This window comes from Marmota monax, unplaced genomic scaffold (assembly GCF_021218885.2).
Source record: "Marmota monax isolate L192 unplaced genomic scaffold, Marmota_monax_Labrador192_F-V1.1 WCK01_AAM20220418_F8-fsc00131, whole genome shotgun sequence".
Lineage (NCBI taxonomy): Eukaryota > Metazoa > Chordata > Mammalia > Rodentia > Sciuridae > Marmota > Marmota monax.
In genome coordinates this window covers 4,361,739-4,381,879 of record NW_026693141.1, presented here as the reverse complement: position 1 = coordinate 4,381,879, position 20,141 = coordinate 4,361,739, and the positions used below count along the sequence as shown (strand labels likewise).

The 20,141-nt window shown below is 36.9% G+C and overlaps 1 protein-coding gene across 2 annotated transcripts in view; it reads right to left on the bottom strand.

Moving 5' to 3' along the window:
• Positions 1-7,510: 7,510 nt before the first annotated feature.
• The window catches only part of Tmem209 (transmembrane protein 209), a 32,750-nt gene continuing 20,119 nt past the window's right edge, over positions 7,511-20,141 (bottom strand). For both annotated transcript variants that reach the window (XM_046455121.2, XM_046455122.2), the window contains exons 11-15: positions 17,419-17,516; positions 15,440-15,554; positions 15,253-15,350; positions 13,423-13,496; positions 7,511-8,919 (exon numbers count right to left, since the gene is read on the bottom strand). In XM_046455121.2, coding sequence (XP_046311077.1) covers positions 8,865-8,919; positions 13,423-13,496; positions 15,253-15,350; positions 15,440-15,554; positions 17,419-17,516 — 440 coding nt within the window. In that variant the 3' untranslated portion in view covers positions 7,511-8,864. The remainder of the gene's footprint in view (positions 8,920-13,422; positions 13,497-15,252; positions 15,351-15,439; positions 15,555-17,418; positions 17,517-20,141) is intronic.

Genomic DNA, 20,141 nt, shown 5'->3' with positions numbered 1-20,141 from the left:
AATAGCAGCTCAAGGGTGACATGGTTAAAATTTCTCTTCTGCTCCACTCCTTTTCCTTCCTCACTGCTGTTATTTGTGCCACCATCTTTTCAACCACTGAGACTGAAACCTCGAGTTGTGTGCACTGGTTGTGGTCATCCTTCAACTAATGCTCTCTCTTCGTTGCCACCTCAGGAAGCCAGGCCCTGGGTTACTACAGTAGCCTCCTCAAAGAAAGCCCCTCTCTCATCAGCTGTTCTCGCTCTGGTCCACCTGCAGGACTGTGGGCAGAGCCACCCTCCTTCAGCACTGCTTTGAGTTTCTGCTCCACAAGCTTCAGGGTATCTCCTAATAACATTTGTGATCCTTCCTATAGTACTTCAGACCCCGTTTTCCATTCAGTCCCATCATCCCATGTGCCCCTAAACCCAGCTCAGATTGGCTTCTCTATAGTTTTCTAGAGACATCTTTTCCTGTTTTCATGTCTTGACTCCTACTTCTTCCTTCTACTAAAATCCAGATGCCACCTCTTGCATGAATCCTCTCCCATTAGATTCTCACTTACAAGAACTTTCCCTTCTCTTAATCTGTAAAATTTTATTTGTACCCCTTTTCTTCTTATCTAGATTTTTTTTTCAATTTTAAAGGCAATATAACATTGAAAAGTACTTTAGGGGGGAAAAAAACCCCTGAAAACAGAAAAACAATCTTCTATATTCCCACTTCAACAAGTGAGTTCATATTTGGATATTTTCTTCTAGTTCTTGGTGATATGCGTGCATATTTTAAAAAAATATTTTATTTTTTTATTTATAGGTGGACACAACGTCTTTATTTTACTTTATGTGGTGCTGAGGATTGAACTCAGTGCCTCACGCATGCTAGGCGCGCACTCTACTTCTGAGTCACAACGCCAGCCCTGCATGAATATTTTTACATAATTGTTGTCATGGTAGACACACAACTTTGATTTTTCATTTCTTTTTAATATTTATTTTTTAGTTTTAGTGGACACAATACCTTTTTTATTTTTGTGTGGTCCTGAGGATCGAACCCAGTGCCTCATGCATGCCAAGGCAAGCGTCCTACCACTGAGCTACAACCCCAGCCCCCCGTTTTCATTTCTATCCAACATTTCTACCATCATTCTACATAGTCTTTCAAAGCCATTTTTTTAAAGGATCAAAATAAAAGTCTACTAATGTTTCATTATGTTGTCTCAAGCTTGTATCTCATAGAATTGTGTACTGTGATTTATTAAATAATTTTATCACTGGGCATTAGGATGGGTCGTATTAAGCTATTACACACTAGAAGCTATTTGAGAGGAAGAAGGCTACCTTATGTTCTCTTTGTATTCCTAGCACCTAGCAAAGTACTTCAATCAGTATTTACTGGATAGATGGATAAATAATAAATACATACAATAAATACCTTAGGCATAACTATTTTTTTTCTGTTGAATAGAAGAAAATTTCCTAGGATCAATGAATTAAAGAATACAAATACACATTTTTTGCATTTCACATTGACACTGTATTTTCTAAAAATGGGCATGTATACATATGTGTATATATCCCATGTTACCTTCACACTGTGTGTTGGGGCATTTCTCCATTGAGTAGTGGTGGTGGTGGGAGTCTATGTTTCCTCTACTTAAGATTGGGCAGTTCTTAGGCTGGGACCGTGACTCAGCAGTAGAGTACTCGCCTAGCATGTGTAAGGCCCTGGGTTTGATCCTTAGCACCACATACAAATAAATAACATAAAGGTATTATGTCCAACTACAACTAAAAAATAAATATTAAAAAAAAATTGGGCAGTTCTTGAGCTTGGGCTGTATGTAGCTCAGTGGTAGAATGCCTGCCTTGCATGTGTGAGGCACTGGGTTTGATCCTCAGCACCACATAAAAATAAAAATCTACAACTAAAAAGAAAATATTTTTTAAAAGTATGTTTAAAAAAAAAAGATTGGGCAGCTCTTTGTAGCTGCCTTAATTGACAGAAGCAGAAGAAACACTGTGAAACTTCTAAGGATGTTTGTTATTAGCTCCTTCCCTCTTCTTGTTTTCTCTCACTTAGGACATTTGCTCTGGGAACCCAGCCACCATGTTATGAGGAAGCCCATATCACACATGGAGGCCAAAGTGCTCTGTTTATATCCTGTTAGGACCCCCATAAACAGAGTATAAATAGGTCTTAAGATGATTCAGTCTTCCAGCCAAAGACATTGTGGAGCAGAAAGGGGCCAACCCCTTTTGAGGCCTGTCTGAATTCCTGATCCATAGGAAAATACTAAATGGCTATTTTATTGTTGTTTTGTGATAATTTGTTATGGAGCTGGAGTGACTGGAATACACATGTAGTTTCACTTTACCCTGATGGTTGTACTAGTTTGCACTGCCTACAGAAGAGGGATATGGCAGATTCACCACAACCTCAGGCACTGGCTTGGTTTCTTTGGGGATACCTCTCTCATGAGATCTCATCTTTACTTCTAAACTGTCAGTTCCTTGAGGGGGATATATCATTGCATTCTTGCTTACAGTCCTTGGTGGAGTTCATGGTTGGCAGTTGGTACATGCGTGTACATTTGTTCAAAATACAGGTAAACGAGAGCAAGCATTTGTGAGATTATCCTGACCAGGGGACTCAGCCTATGACTAGATTGGACTGCAGATGGCAGATAAATAGCTCACAACAAACAAACAAAAAACCCACTAGTCCAATTAGAAATGTACTTGGAGGTAATTCTCCAGTGTTTCAAGAAAAAGAATCAGGGTATCCTGTGACTAGGTCAGAATATTTCCAGCCATCAGGACTACATCTCAACCTGATCCAGTTCTCAGAGGGCTTGTAAGATGTCACCAATTTTGCACATTGCAGAGAAACTACCAGTAGATATCTTAAGATGCCTTTTTCTTTCTAGTCAATTATACATCTTTTTTAAAAAATATTTTTTTAGTTGTTGATGGACACAATATATTTTTATTTGTTTTTATGTGGTGCTGAGGATCAAACCCAGGGCCTCATGCGTATGAGACAAGCGCTCTAACACTGAGCCACAACCCCAACCCTAGATCCTTTTTTTTTTTTTTTAAATTATTTACTTTTATGTGGTGCTAAGGATGGAACCCAGTGCCTCACACATGCCAGGCAAGTGCTCTACCACTGAGCTACAACCACAGCCCCATTTATAGATCCTTTACTACTGAATCAATTTCCATATAGCCTCATCAACAGGAGGGCATGGAACTGGAGTGGACCCTTTGGTCTTCTTTTCAGAGTTTAGCTCCTACTGCCAATTGTCAGTTCCTTGCTTCTTTTCTCTACACCCTTCTACCTACTAGGCAGAGAACTCTTCATGGTCTTCAACAGAGAAGACACATTCATCCAAATTCCAGTTCAAGAAAAGGAAAGGTCTGCTTTTCAAGTGAATTGTTTGCTTAGCCAAATTATTAACTCAACAAATACTTACTGAGCACCTTGCATGCACTTTCCCTCAAAGACCTCCAGTTTTCTTCAGAGATTTGTTTTTGCAGTGCTCTAACACTGCACTTGCCAGGGGAGGGGCAGGAGGAGCACATCAGAAATGTCTGTATGTTCTCACCAACACAAACTACTAGGAGTGGGGAAGTGGGGAAATAAAGATGGGGTAGGGGGAAGAAGCAATTTTTTCAGATACGGCAAGCAAGCAGTTTAAATTAAAGATAATTTTTCTGACCACACAGAAAATATCTAGTGTCTTACTTAAGAGACATCATATTGTAGGATGTAGATTTGCCTCCAAGTTTTTTAAAAATTTTATTTATTCTAATTTATTATATATGACAGCAGAATGCAATTCAATTCATATTACATGAATAGAGCACAATTTTTCACATCTCTTGTTGTACACAAAGTAGAGTCACACAATTTGTGTTTTCATATATGTACTTAGGGTAATGATGTCTGTCTCATTCCATCGTCTTTTCTATCCCCCGTCCCCTCCCTTTCCTATGCTTCCCTTTGCCCTATCTAAAGTTCCTCTATTTCTCCCACACACACACCCCCGCCCCCATCCTCATTATGAATCAGCATCCTTATATCAGAGACAATGTTTGGTTTTCTGGGATTTGCCTCAGAGTTTGATCAAAGCCACTTGGCCTAAGCAGAGTCTAACCACTACTTTAAGGTCCTTAACTTCTGGAATTTCCAAGACGGGCATAAGAAGAACATGAAGAACTCATGAAGAACACTGAACTGACAGCAGAGCATTGTACTTGAATTTATTTTTAAGGGTTGTCAGCTAATTTGCGATGGAAGCCTTGTAACACCTCCAGCCACCAGGTTTCAGGGCTGATGATTTCAGTATCTCTTACAGGAGGCAGCAGGACCCCTCCAGCCGCAGGCTGTCCTGCCACAACACCCCTCCCTGTCAGAAACACAGGGGCCTTTCTTCAGAGCTGGAGTTCAGTAAACTGGTGCCTGTATTCTGGGCCAAAACCATCACAGGGCTGCCTGATTCCAGTCTACATGCCATGTGTTTGAGGAAGAGTCACACCCAGCTGCTGCTCCTGGAAAAACAAGTTTTGCCCCCACTAGAGTAGATTGTCACCTTCTGACTTTCCTCCTATGGGATGCAGTTCATGAAAGCAGAGTCTGATTCTGAGTTGTTATTTTTTCCTTCTAGTTTAGAAGTGGAATAGGAAGGAGGCATTTCTTGGTATACCATAAAGCCCAGCCTTCAGGACACAAGGGTGGTTTTGTCTGTGTGGGGCCAAGTCTGAAGTGGGGAGGCAGAGAGGGAGCAGAAGGTAGACACAGCTGGGCTGAGCCAGCTGGGGTGGGGTGTAAGTTTTAAAGTCATGAATATCTCCATCTCTGCATGATCCAAGAATGAGAGTTACTTTCCAATGCCAAAGGGGCCATTCCCTAGATTTACATTAACTTGTTATTTTGAAAAACTTTTCAAAGTAATTTTCTTTACCTGCTTTTAGGCACTGTCATTCATTATTATGCCTGTATGTTCTCACCAACACTTCCTGATTATCTCTGAGGTATAAAGAGTATTTGTATCTCTCTCAGAAATTCCTAACGTGAAAGTTTAGTTCCCTGCCCCAATTAGTGACAGAGCTCAGTCCCTACCTGTCCATTCAGGCCAGCATCTCTTCTAGGCAGAATAATTTAAGGATATTGACTTTGGCCTGGGGTGGGGGCAGGAATTTCATCCATATCAGTGTCTGGTATAGTCTGGATGTGAACTGTTAAGAAATACCTTTGGGTATTTCTGTCCCTCTGTGGTACACCTGGGCCATCTCCATCCTGCTGTTGGGCTGCTTCTTCCTAAGCCTGTCAGAGTGCCCCTTCTGTGGAAGCCATAATCTGTCCCACCCCAGGTCACTGAAGTTCATTCAATGTGGAAATTAAATTACTGATGACTGTCCAGGGATCAAATGAGGGAGGTGGCAAAGAGCTGATGCCTAATAATCCTGCAGACATGACAGAAAGTGCTGGCAGACCCAGTGACTTAGGCAGTGTTGCAGGGGCCAAAGAACAGCAGGTGCTGGCTGTGCAAACTGCTCATATTCTACTGGGCAGACAAGGCCCTATATGGATCCTTCCCAGAAGCCTTCCTGCCAGAGCCTGCTTATGTTCCAACACTTTTGCCCCAACTCTTAGTCCAGGGGCAGCGATGATTAGAGATATCTAGAGGGATGGGTAGGCTCTCCTGGAACCTCACAGCAATCCCTGTAGTATCTGGAACAATATACTGCTGTGAATAGGTGCAGGGACTTCACCCCCATCACTGAGGAAGACATGGCTCAGCTGCATCAATTACCTAATGCTTTACTTTTCAAGTAGTGCTGCTGCTTTCCCTTGCCAGGCCGGGAATGATTCCTCCTCCTCAGGCCTTGCCTCACCACAAAAGGAAAGCTAGCATGCTTGGCTGGCTCACAGGTGTACTTCAGAAAGGAGGATGCACACCTTTTCCAAAAGGTAGCTTTACCCATCAAGTATTCTCGAACAGCAGCGTTTATAGCTCCAACTAGTAAAAACTCAGTTCTGTGTGAAGAGGAGATGTGATCTGATACCTACTGTTGTACTAAAAGTCATTTTTGAGTCCATTTGTATGGCTGCTGAGTGCCAAAAAAGGGGCACAGATTCTGCCCTTGGGGAGAATGCGTGCCAGCTGGTGTAGTTAGGATGAGGTCCAAACAGCAGGTTTAATCAGAGAGAGTCTCAAGGCAGGGGGAGAGTGTGCGATGGGAGGGGAATCCCCAGAGAGTTGATGAGGATGAGCAGGAGGGAGCAGGCAGAGAACCCAGCAAGCAGGGAGCAGCCTGCACTGGCTGAAGCCAAGGATTTGGTTGCTGAAGGCCAGGTTGGGGCCAGATTGTGGAGGGCTTTAAATGTCAAGCTAAGGAATTTATCAGGGGAATAAAATGATCAAACAGGTGTTTCAGGAAGATAAATTTGAAGAGAATGTGTAGGATGAATTGGAAAATCTGGAAGCATGGCAACAATTAGGAGACTGTGAGATTAATTAGGCTGTTGCAGTAATCCTGTGTGAGTTGATAAGTGTGTAAATGAGCAGAGTGGTGGCAGAAATGGAAGGGGACAGCTGCAAGAGACATTGTTAAGAAAGAATGGATGAGGTTTGCTGCCTGATTGGATTGGGGACCCAGGGAGCTCAAGGAATCAAAGATGACACCAGAGTTTTGAGGATGGGCAACTGGTAGTACAAAGAACAGAGAAAGGGATGATAGAAGAGGGAGCGAGTTTTGGCAGATGTGAATTCAGTTCCAGATGTAGACAGTCTACACAATCCCCAACTGGAAATGTCTGACAGGTAACCGGAAATGTAACACCAGAGCTCAGGAGAGATGTGGTGCCTGGTGATGATCTCAGGAATCAGGCAGAGAAGTGATAAATGAAGCTGTGGAATGAATGAGATCGCTAAGGAAAAGCATATATAGTGAAACAGTACCAAAGACTGCCCTTTGAGCAATGTTCACATGTAAATGATTTATATTACAAGGCTAAGTTTAGAAAATGTCCCCTTCCATGTTACACGTTTTCACCATCAAAATATCAGTTTAAAGTATGCATGAGCTTGAGAAAGCAAAGCAACAAAGTATTGTTATGTCTCAGGAGGAATTGAATTATAAATGAAGTATGCTCAAGAACAAATGTGGTTTAAGTAAAGGCTGGTACTGACAGAGGAAGAAAAGACAAATGACATAGTGCACATAATCTAAATTAGTGGATCTGACCTCACAAGGATTCAAGCAATTAAAAAAAACTTGTGACATATATCCTAGAAATAACATTTACTTAGAGATATTAGTAGATACTGACTCATTTTAACACAAGGACCAAAACATTTGCTATCTTTGGGGCTGGGGTTATAGTTCAGGAAGAGAGTGTGTGTTTAGCATGCATGAGGCTCTGGATTCAATCCTCAGTAGCAGCAGCAGCAGCAGCAGCAGCAACAACCCCCACCCACCCACCCAAAAAGAGGAAGGAAAGAAGACAAATACAAACTGGCTAAAACATTTGCAAAGAAAAGTTAATGTAAGAAAGCTATACCTAGAGTCTAGCCACACTGCAGACAAAACACTTTTTTTTAAACACAGTCTTATGTATTATTAAAAATTTTCTTTGGACTGCTTTTAATAAAGTATACACAACAGCACTGTAGATTAACAGCATAGCAGTTGCTATTCCATGACATCCGGATAACTTTTGAAAACATATTTAAATGTTAACATGTTCTTATATTTAACATAATTAAATATTATTTTCCTTTAAAATGTCATACTAAATATACTGAACATATTGAAAACAGTTAAAAGTTCCTTTCTTTTTGACATCAACTTTTAAAAACAGAAACAGCTTTTTTGAAAAACAATTTACAAATTATACAAAAGGGGACGCATATATAATACTTTAGAAGATATTGGTTTAAGCCACTTTCAGGTTTGCAGAAAGGTCATGGAAGCAGCAGTCTCTAATAAAATGTCAATCAAGAAAAGCATATGCCACTGCTGGCAACGTCATATACAAGTAGAAAATAAAGATGGAGAGTCAAGCAAAACTTAAAACTCGGTATCTTCTCATTCTAGATATTCTAAAATACTGTATCTAAAAACTTTAAATGAATAGGATATCACTATAATCTTAAAGAACGGAAATAACAGCAAAATACTATGGAACAGTGAAACTGAGTTGTTAAAACCAAAGCAGTCAACAGTTTTCTTAATGTCTCAAACTCTTAACTAAAATCCAAATAGTTAGTTCTACCAACTAAATTTAATCTTAGTGCTGACATTTTAAAATGCTTACACTGTCGAGCCTCTTTTAATAATATTTTGAAAACACACATGGACTAATTAAAACATAACTTAGAAACTAATTTCATTTCTTTGAATACGAGCTTTAGACTGATTTGCAGAACACTGGGAAAACAGATAAAACAAACTAAATTAGCAATTTTCTTTTTTAAGTACTTATACTACTGAATAACATAACTAAAAACCATATTTGTGGTGGAAGAATGAGGTAGATCATTCTTATTACAAAGAAAAAGGGTTCTTAAATTTATTTAATTAAAGGAACTGCTCTACTTTGTGTCAACAAAAATCCAAAGGGTTACAGTTTTATAGTCAATTCAAATTTCTGAAATGCAACATAAAATCAAAGATAATGTGTTTAAAGTAGAAGATATAGAGTATATTTTCACAAGAAAGTTTCACAATAGCTATTTTTTTTGGTTAAATCTAAGGAATCTATAACATATACACATATGTATCTTATTTCAGGAGAGGGAGTGACTCAAAGATGCTTAGATTCAGCTTGGTTCAATAAAATAAAAGTCCAAATGTTTGGAATTAAATAACCAACTACTCGCCAAAAATCCATAAGATATTCACACCAGATAGACCAAGATTAACTCTCCTATAAAGAGAAAAAACAAAACAAGTTTTAGCAGAACTGCTTACCAAGCATTTAAGGTCTTTAACTAACAACAAAAACAAGAATCCGTATAAGGAATATATGTTTAATTGATGACATTTAATGCTACTTGGCAATGAACCATGTCACACATGGCTTATCAGGTAAATTCTAGTAACAGTAATTACTTTCTTAACTGTGCTTAATACCCAAGTTTACAATAAATAGATTTAGGGAGCGTTGAAAATTAATTTTTCAGTGGACTTTGAGAACTATTATACCACATAATAAAGAGAGCTAACAGAATAACTTCAGTAAATAAGATTAAAGAGTCAATTAAATTTTAAAAAGTGGAGTCTATAGAGATGAGGCCTCTTAGAGACTTTTATTTGCTTGACTTGAATTAGGCATTTACTAATTATTAGGGAGAAATGCTTTGGTAAGTTTGCATGTTTATTATTAATAGACTTTTTAAAATTTTTTTTTTAGATATTGATGAACCTTTATTTTATCCCTATTTATACATAGTGCTGAGAATTGAACCCATTGCCTCACACGTGCTAGGCAAGCACTCCACCACTGAGCCACAACGCCAGCTCCTATTAATTGATCTTAAACCATATTTCATATTATACAAATACAAATCTACGCTAGAGAGTGATATAAATATATTGGAAGTACAAGGGGAATAGAAAATAGAAGGACTATAAAAGAGATAAATCACTCATCTAACAAAACAAGAAATCAACAGAGAATGTCTAAAAGTGAAGACTGAAGAAAGTGCTGTATACCTTTATTGTTTGGAACTATGAGAGTCATAAACTTTTAGCACTATATGACTTTAGAAATTATGAGAATGTATTAAGTGATAAAAATTAAAAACATAGCTATATTACCAAAAATACCTTCAAGCTGGGCATAGTGGTGCAAACCTGTAATCCAAACTACAGGAGACTGAGGTAGAAGGATTGCAAGTTTGAGGTCAGTCTGGGCAACTCAATAAGACTCTGTCCCAAAATAAAAATTAAAAGTGGAGATGTAGCTCAGTGGTAGAGCAACACTGAGTTCAAGCCCTAGTACCAAAAAGTAAATAAATACAAAATCAAAATTAAAAATTGGCTTAGAAATGTAGCTCAGTGGTAAAGCACTCCTGGGTTCAATCCCTGGTCTCCCCAGCCCTACTTCACTGCCCACCGACTCCTGGCCAAAAAAAAAAAAGGAGGATTGAGGATGTAGTTTACTAGCAGAACATCCCTGGCCTCAATCTCCACTACAGCAAAACAAAACAATGCTTCAAAATAGGTAATTTGTCAAATGTGATGCCCTATTTTTTCATAACCTGCTAATGCAAACAATTAAATTTCATTTGCTAGGAAGAAATATTCTAATTTAGGCTTGATTGTTTATGAAGTTAAGCATCTTTTGGTAGTTATTAGGCATGTGCACAATACTTTTCTGCAAAAAAAGTCTTTGATATTGTTGCTATTTTTCTATATTTTAATTTTCTACTTAATTATATGCATTCTTTATATGTGATGGATATTAACTTGAGTTTGCTGTATGTAATGCAGTATGTAATGCCTTGTCTCAGGTTGTCATTTATCACTAAATTTTATTTATGATGTCTTCTGCTAAACAGAACATTTAAGTTACTGTGCAATTTTTTCCCCCTCTTTTGGAAGTAAAACATTTATCTATTTCCAGGAACTGCACAAATGTCTGGCATTGAACTGATAATAGATTTGGATTATCTGAAGCTTTAAGGTCATGATTCCAAATAGACTTTATTTGAGCTATTCAACTGCCTTTAAGTTATAGGATGGTAGTTTTTAACTACTCAAATGATTTAGAAAGCATAATAAAAGATACGTCAATCACATTAAAAAGTTTTTTTTTTTAATATTTATTTTTTTAGGTGTAGATGGACACAACATAATACCTTTATTTTTATGTGGTGCTGAGGATGGAACCCAGGCCTCTCCTGTGCTAGGCAAGCGTTCTACTGCTGAGCTACAATCCCAGCCCATAAAAAGGTTTTTAATTTCAAAGTTTTTCCCCCTTTGTTAAAAATAAATAAACAAACAAACAAATTAAAACAAACAGCTAGGCATGGTGGCATATGCCTGTAATCCCAGCAGCTGGAAAAGCTGAGGCAGGAGTATGGTGAGTTCAAAGCTAGCCTTGGCAACTCAGCAAGATCCTGTCTCAAAATAATATAAAAAGGGCTGGGGATATGGCTCAGTGGTTAAGTGCCCTATAATCCCTGGTACCCTCCCAATATAATAATAATAGTAATAATAATAATAATAAATAAATAAAAAAGAATGAAGAAGGTTGGGGTTGTGGCTCAGGGGTACAGTGCTCGCCTAGCATGTGTGAAGCACTGGGTTCGATCCTCAGCACCAGATAAAAATAAATAAATAAAGTTATTGTATCCATCTACAACTAAAAATAATAAAGAAGAATGAAGAGCTGTGTTAGTTTACATGCCCTGCAAAAGTTATTTTCCTGTCTTATACTAAAAATATGTATTATAAAAAAAGATAATAAATGTTTATATTGGTTTATAAATTTACATTCATATCTATTTAAATTTTTTTTTTTTTTTTGTAATTGTAGATAGACAGAACACTGGGCCACAACCCCAGCCCTCATATCTGTCTTATCTTTTGCATCTAATATATTTAAGGACAGCAGCTTTGCTTCTCTAGAGTATTGTTGTTCAACAGAAATGCAATATGATGTACGCCTCAAATGCAGGCCATAAATAATTTGAAATTCTTGGGCTGGGGATGTGGCTCAAGCGGTAGCGCGCTCGCCTGGCATGTGTGCGGCCCGGGTTCGATCCTCAGCACCACATACAGACAAAGATGTTGTGTCTGCCGAAAACTAAAAAATAAATATTAAAAAATTCAAAAAAAAAAAAATTGAAATTCTCTAGTAGAAACCTAAGTAAAAAGAAATTATCATTACTGTGGTAGTGGGAATTGAACCCAGGCCTCGTGCATGCTACGGAAGGGCTCTACCACTGAGCTGTATCCCCAGCCCTTTTTACTTTGAGTTAGGGTACTGCTAAGTTGTCCAGGATGGCCCCAAACTTTGATCCTTTTGCCTCAGCCTCCGAACTAGAATTACAGGCATGTACCTCTGTACCTGGCATAATTTTAAGAGTATATTTTATTTAACTCAATACATCCAAAGTTGTATTTCATATAACTACTATACAAAATTACTAAGATGATACTCTCTTTGATAGTCTTTGAAATCTGGTATACATTTTACACTAGCATCTCAATTTACACTAGCTATGTTCTGAGTGCTCAATGCAGTTTAGTTCTGGAACATGAGTAACCTCTAAATTATGAACAGGATGCTTAAACAAAATCTTTTTAAACAAAGGCATGCCTATCAGAAGCAGAGCTGGCCAAATACCTTTCGGTTGAAGCCCTTCCCTTTACATTTCATCAGCCTTCGATGGCAGAACTAGGCTCAGAATCCAGGTCTTCAGGCTTAATCTTTCGATTCCCAGATCAGCAGGGGTCAACGTATTTCAAATATTGTTTGATATACTAAAATTCTGAATCATTAAAATGACAATACCACAATGTAATACTATGTGAGCTCCATTACCAAGCTAAAAACTTTAATGCAGTGGCGGGGAGCCGCGGCACATGCTTATAATCCCAATGGCTTGTGAGGCCGAGTCAGGAGGTTCACAAGTTCAAAGCCAGCCTCAGCAAAAGTAATACGCTAAGCAACTCAGTGAGACCCTGTCTCTAAATAAAATACCAAACAGGGCTGGGGATGTGGCTCACTGGTTGAGAGTCCCTGAATTCAATCCCCAGTACCCTCCCAAAAAACCCAAAAAAACTTCAATGGACTAGTTTGTCTATCCCAGTTAACAATACTTTGGAGTGGGTACCAACTTAGTTCTCTGCAAGTACAAACATTTTACGGAATACTTTGTGTCTGAGAGGAAATAATGGACTCCCAAGGTTTTTTTTTCCCCCTAGTTTTCAAGTGGCAAAAGCCTGATTCCACCTCCTATCCCCTGTACTGGGGAAGAACCCCTGGGGTGCTTTACGATAGAACTACATCCCTCAGCCCTTTAAATTTTTATTTTTTAATTTTTAAAATTCCAAGACAGGGTTTCACTAAGTTGCCCACTTTGGCCTTAAAACTGTGAGCCTCCTGCCTCTGTCTCCTTAATAGCCACTGTGCTGGCTATAAGCCCAATTTTTATCTATCTCAGAGCTATTCCCCCAGGAGACACAAGTGTAAAGCCAATGATGTGGTCTAGTTGCCTTTCACCAATTAACAAATGGAGGTTCTGAGGAGTTAACGGACTTGCCCAAGATGGGATAGTCTGTGAATGACAGGGCTGAGCTAGTAATAGAAACTGCACTGAAGGTTCAGTTCACTAATCAGGTGATATTGCCGCCTACAGAATCTTAATATGAGAAGAAAAACAGTAAATAAATTAAGTATTTATGTTTAAATACCTACCCAAGCATTCCTGACTCTTTGGTCTTTATGATGTAGAGGAACATTAACAAAGTATGAAACATATTATTTCTGCCCTAGAACCAAGACAAAAAAGAAAATTTAAATTAATCTAAAAAAATTCAGTCTGGCAGATAAATGCAGATCTTATCAATTCATATCCTACCACTCAGAATTCCACATAATTCAGATTTTCCTTCCTTCATTAAACAAAACGTCTACACTTTGTGTGAGGAAATGGGAATATTTGTGGCAAGTTAAGACAGAAAGGGTACACATAATTCAGGAGCTTTAATATCAAGTAGGAAAAGCAGGCAGAAAATGAAGAGATACAACAGAGTGCGAGGAAATATTATGAGGGTTGTAGGATACTATGGGAACACTAGAAGGCATCTACCCTAGACCAGCAAGGCAGAGACCTCCTCAAGGGAAAGATTTAAAAGCCGAGACCCAAAACATAAACAAAAAGTTAACATTTTGAGAGTTCCATGCATAGTAACAGCACTGAGAGAGGCCTGGAGAGTTACTCTGAAACGGGTGCCCCTGTATGCTACACACAAAAAGTGCTCTATGCCCTAAACTCATACATGAACAAGTATGAGAATTTAAAAAGCTTTTAGTCATTCTTCAAAACACATTACATCATGCCTTAATATGCAAACAACAGGTTAAATATAAATTTATTTTATCTACAAGGGACTACTAGGCAATTTTGCTAGCTCTAAAAACAAACTATTATTTTGTAATTGTTGGTCTATAAAAATAGCAAATTTACATTTTCAATTTACAGATTAACTTTTTTTATTTTTTAGTTGTAGTTGGACACAATACCTTTATTTCACTCATTTATTTTTTATGTGGTGCTGAGGATCGAACCCAGGGTCTCGCGCATGCGAGATGAGCGCTCTACCGCTGAGCCACAACCCCTGCCCCTTACAGATTAACTTTTATCTCCTTATCCTGATTTAGGTTGTTTTTACTCAAGAAACTGAAGATGTGTAATCACATCTTTTTTTTTTTGTACTGAGGATTTAACCCACAGGTGTTTTAACATTGAGTCACATCCCAAGCTATTTTTTTTTTTTTTGAGACAGGGTTTCACTAAGTTGCTGTAGGTAGCCTCAAACTTGGATCCTCCTGACTCAGTCTCCCAAGTTGCTGGGATTACACATGTGCACCACCATGCTTGGCTAATGTTTTTTATAGCTATTAAGTAGTATTTCTATGGAATAGGAAATTATAATATAAAGTTAATTTTAAAAGCAGAACAATGATTTTTAACCCACAAAAAGTACACAAAAAGATCAAAATGAAAGTTTCTAAAAGGTAATACACTAAAATGTTAACTATAGCTGCCTCTGAATGAGTAGTTTTTCTTACTTTTATAGTCAAAAGAAAAGAATAATATAAAGAAACACATTTCCCCTAATTTAAAACTCTTACTGGGGGGGCTGGGGATGTGGCTCAAGCGGTAGCGCGCTCGCCTGGCATGCGTGCGGCCCGGGTTCGATCCTCAGCACCACATACAGACAAAGATGTTGTGTCTGCCAAATACTTAAAAATATAAATATTAAAACTCTTACTGGGGCTGGGGATGTGGCTCAAGCGGTAGTGTGCTTGCCTGGCATGCGCAGGGTGCTGGGTTCAATCCTCAGCACCACATAAAAATAAAATAAAGATGTTGTGTCTACTGAAAACTAAAAAATAAATATTAAAATAATAATAATAAAAAAAACTCTTACTATTCTCCAAACAGATACTAATTTTAAAACATTATCAAAATAAGTCACCCATGACCTTCTGTAACAATGACTTCTCTATATGTAGAAATACCTTTGGAAGATTGTAAACATGACGCTGGTAGATTAGCTCATAATGTGGAGGATTGATAGCACTCTGATAAATGCAAAAAACATTCTCATTTGTAACATCTGTAAAGAAAAATGTTACATTAAAAAACTAAACACCAGACATATTTCATGCGAAAATCTCAACACATTCTTTTAGGAGAGGTCTATACCTGGTTTATTTGGTGTCTGAACAAAGTGCTGAGAAGTAAATGTTTTTCCATCAGGGTACTTGGGATGTGGAGGTAATCTGGAATCAAGGTAGGTGCAAAATACATGCATGATGATCTGAAGATGAGAAAACAATTGTTCAAAGTTAACATGAAATCTAGTATGCATGTATCCCTTACAAAGTTTTCCCTCAAGAGAGAATTAGCAAAATTGCTTTGAAGAAGTCATGCTTAAGATACAATTTATAAAATGAAAAGATAAAAAAAATCATAATTCAGGTAGCATATCTACTCTTTTAAAAGTATTATTTCAAAAGTATTATTTTCAATAAAGATAAGGATTTTACTAATAGAATCATTTCCTCTTTAATCGTACACTATGTTTAAGAAGGGAGGCTAGGCTTAGTTCAAATAATCCACTAAAAATTTAAAATAAAAAAATGTATTTACCATCATTAAGTGTAAATTTTGATGTAAAGGTTTCCTTTTCAAATTAAAAAAAACATGAAATATTCTAGCCTACAAAGGTACCATTATCTCATTATCTGTGTGTTAGGGAGTGGGGGTCATATACGGTAGGGACAGTTTAAACACCAAACTTCTCTACCCTAAATATTTAATGTTTTTTTTTTTTTAATATTTTTTTTAGCTGTAGGTGGACACATTACCTTTTTATTTTATTTATGTGGTGCTGAGGATCGAACCCAGGGCCTCACACATGCGAGACGAATGCTCTACCGCTGACCCACAGCCCTAGCCCCTTTTTTTGTTTTTTCATAAACCAAAAGCATCCAGAAAACAAAACAAAATGAAATAAAGCCACCTAGAAAAGCAGGATATTTCTTGGTTTTTTTGTTCAGTGGATCATTCATACTCATTAACTCAGCAAAACCAAGATAAAATGCAAATATATCCAATTCTCAACTTGAATATCAACATTTAAAACTTAATTTTCACACATAATTATTAGATAAAAAGAAAAGGAAAAAGGATTTTGAAAAACTCTTTTAAGTGTAACAAAAACTTATATGCTCTTTAATCTGGTAAATTTGATGCTAGAAATCTTTCTTAAAGTGTTGATCTCAGATAAGAAAGAAATAAGCACGATAATATTCCTTGCAACATTAAGATAGAAAAACAAAAATTCTTTCCCCACCACAAGTTTCCTATGACCAATATAGAACAGTTAAATGACAGTGTGTAAAAACAAAAAAATTCTTACATATTGCAAAAAATGAAAAAAAAATCAGGCTACATAATTTTATGTACAGGAATGATTACAGTATGATAAAAACATTAAAAAATAGGACCACCTAAGTACACGGGAAAAAAATGTACAAAAGTATTAACCAGTTAGGTTGAGACACTGGGCCTACCATAATTCATTAAGTTTCAAAATTCTTCTTTTTTTAAATATTTTTTTCAGTTGTTTATGGACTTTTATTTTATTCATTTATTTATATGTGGTGCTGAGAATCAAACCCAGTGCCTCACACATGCTAGGCAAGTGTTCTACCACTGAGCCACAACCCCAGCCCTCAAAATTCTTTTTTTTTTTTAATATTTATTTTTTAGTTTTAGGTGGACACAATATCTTTTTTTTTTTTTTTACTATTGAGATGTGTTTTTATTCTATTTGCAGATAAGATAAAGGGGAAAAATGAAACAGAATGAAATTTTAAAAAATTAAAACACAGTGTCTATTTTAAATTAAATTCATCCAAGAAATTCTGAATTTTTTTCTGTGTCTGTTGTGGGAGGCACCCTTTATACAGGGACACAATATCTTTATTTTTTTTTTTTATGTGGTGCTGAGGATCGAACCCAGTGCCACGCATGCCATGCGAGTGCGCTACCACTTGAGCCACATCCTGAGCCCTCAAAATTCTTTTTAAATACCTATTTTTACAATGGAAAAACAAAACCACCAGTCTAGTATCCAAAATATTAAACTGAAAAAAAAAATTCAATTAAGGTCTTACAGCAGAATCAGTGGGCAGATCTGTATCCCATTTTCGTCCTTTGAAGTCTCCACCTCTATTCCATCTAAACGAGCTCATACAGCCTCCCTGAGAAAGTTCTGTGTAAACAAAGACAACATTAAAAAAGTTAAAGAGTTCAATTCACAATAGCTAAACTGTGGAACCAACCTAGATGACCTTCAATAGATGAATGGATAGAGAAACTGTGATATATATATACAACGGAATATTCAGACTTAAAGAAGAATGAAATTATGGCATTTGCAAATAAATGAACGGAATTGGAGAATATCATGCTAAGCGAAAATAATAAACCAATCCCCCCAAAACAAAGGCCAAATGTTTTCTCTGGTAAGTGGACTGGGGGCAAGGGAAGAATGGAGGAACTTTGGATTGGGCAGAGGGGAGAGAAAGGAGAGGAGGGGATGTGTGTGTGGTTTCTCATGGTGGAATGAGACCGACATTATTACTCTATGTATGGGTATGATCACACGAATGGTGTGATTCTACATCACATACAACCAGAGAAATGAAAAACTGTGCTCCATTTGTGTAAAAAAGAAAAAAAAAAAAAGCTAGAGGATGGAGATATAGCTTAGTGGTATGGTGCTTCCCTAGCATGTGCAACACTTAAAAACAAAAGATAAAATTAAAAAGCTAAAGACATGCCAAAAAAAAAAGGCTAAAGGATTACAATAAGCACATCATCTTAAAAACCTGAACAAAATATCCAAAATAAACACAGAATATGAAAGATCAAATTAAACATCACTATGAAAAAAGTATTAGACAAATCTAAAATGTGGGATAAGAACCCTGGATTCTTCAAAAGTCATTGAACAACTGGGAAATCTGAATATGGACTTTAGATTAGATGGTATTATAGAAAGGTTAGTTTTTAAAGTGTGATAACTATTATCATGACTACATAAAAGTTATATTCTTTTATCTATGTAGGTTTTGTGGTGCTGGGGAATGACCCAAGGGCCTTACACTGGAGAGGCAAGTGCTCTTACCACCAAGCTGCACCCACAGCCCTAAAAGCTTATTTTTAGCAAGATGCATGCTGAAAAAGTAAATGTAATGATATCTGCAATGTTACTTCTAAATGGTACAGGAAAAAAAAAAAAAGTATATGCACCAGAGAAAGACAATAAGACAATCAAAGGTGGCAAAATGTTTCTAAATGTTCAATCCTGGTGGTACAGTGTTCATCACATTCTTTTAAAATTCTTTGTATATTTGATATGTCATATTGTATATATACACATATATTTACCTTATATGTATATATATATGTGTGTCTGTATGAATATATTTACACATTGTTTTTGGATATACAAACACCCTGCCATCTATGAGGCAATCTTGCCAAAAACTCTGAACCCAAGTTGACAGGAACCACAGAAAACGGAGGGAGGGTCATGTAAAATTATACCATGGATATGCTCAATAAAACCCAGACCAAGGGCAATTCTATAGGGCAAACAATCTAGTCTTTCAACAAATACACTGCAAGGGGTTTGAGGGGAGAATGAACAGGAACCCTAAAGCCTAAAAGAAATTTTATTTGGGGCTGGGGTTGTGGCTTAGCAGTAGAGCACTCACCTAACACATGCATGGCCCTGAGTCTGATCCTCAGCACCATATCAAAATAAATAAAATAAAGGTATTGTGTCCAACCAACTACAACTAAAAAATAATATTAAAGAAATTTTATTTGAACTTATATAGACTGGACAGTTCATGAAATAAAGGAAACGTTAAAAATATTAGGTGTGATAACTATGTTGTACTTAGGTGTAGCTGAGTGGTTTTTGGTTTTGGTTTTAAATTTTTATAATACTGGGGATTGAACTCAGGGGTACTTTACACTGAACTACACCCCCATCCCTTCTTATATTTTACTTTGAGATAGGATTTTGCTAATCAGTTGCCTAGGCTGGCATTGAACTTGTGATCCTTCTGCCTTAGCTTCTGGAGTAACTGGGATTAAGGCTGTGTCACTCACCATGCCTCCCTGAATGATGGTATTTTAAAGTCTTCATCTTTTAGAGACATTAGGAAATATTTATAGGTAACTGGTAAGGATATATAGAATTTGCTTTAAAGGCAGAAAGTAGGTGGGGGGATACGTATGGACGGGGTAAGGGTTGCCCAGAGATTTGTGGATGGTGTTAAGGCGGGGTGATGTGTACAAAAGGGTTGTGCAGACTATTCTTCCTAGATTTGTATGATTGAAATTCTCCATATGTGAAAAGTTCTTACAAAGTCTTAAAAAATGCTTATTCATGAACCCCAAATTCAAACATTTTCAAATTAAGATTTATGATAAATATGAATAATAAAATACTATTTTTAATACTTATTTTAGGGAGGAGAACATTTTACAATGTTTATCCAAATTACAAAGAATTCATAAGAATACAACAGAAACATAAGGTAGCAAAATATTAAATAGGAATGATAAAAATTAAGAAAGATAAAGGTCAGCATGTTGATATTATATAAAGAATGTTGTAATGGCACCCATTCTTGATATCTAAGAGTAGAAAATAAGTGAAATATTAACTTGACCCCATTTGGCTCATATTTAAGATTCCTATTCAAAATAAAATTATTATTAACACATTCAAGGCTTTTATTTTGACAATTCTGAGCACATAAGATAAAGGATCCAAGAGTTTTTCAGGCATAAGCCTTCATTTAGCCTTAATTAAATA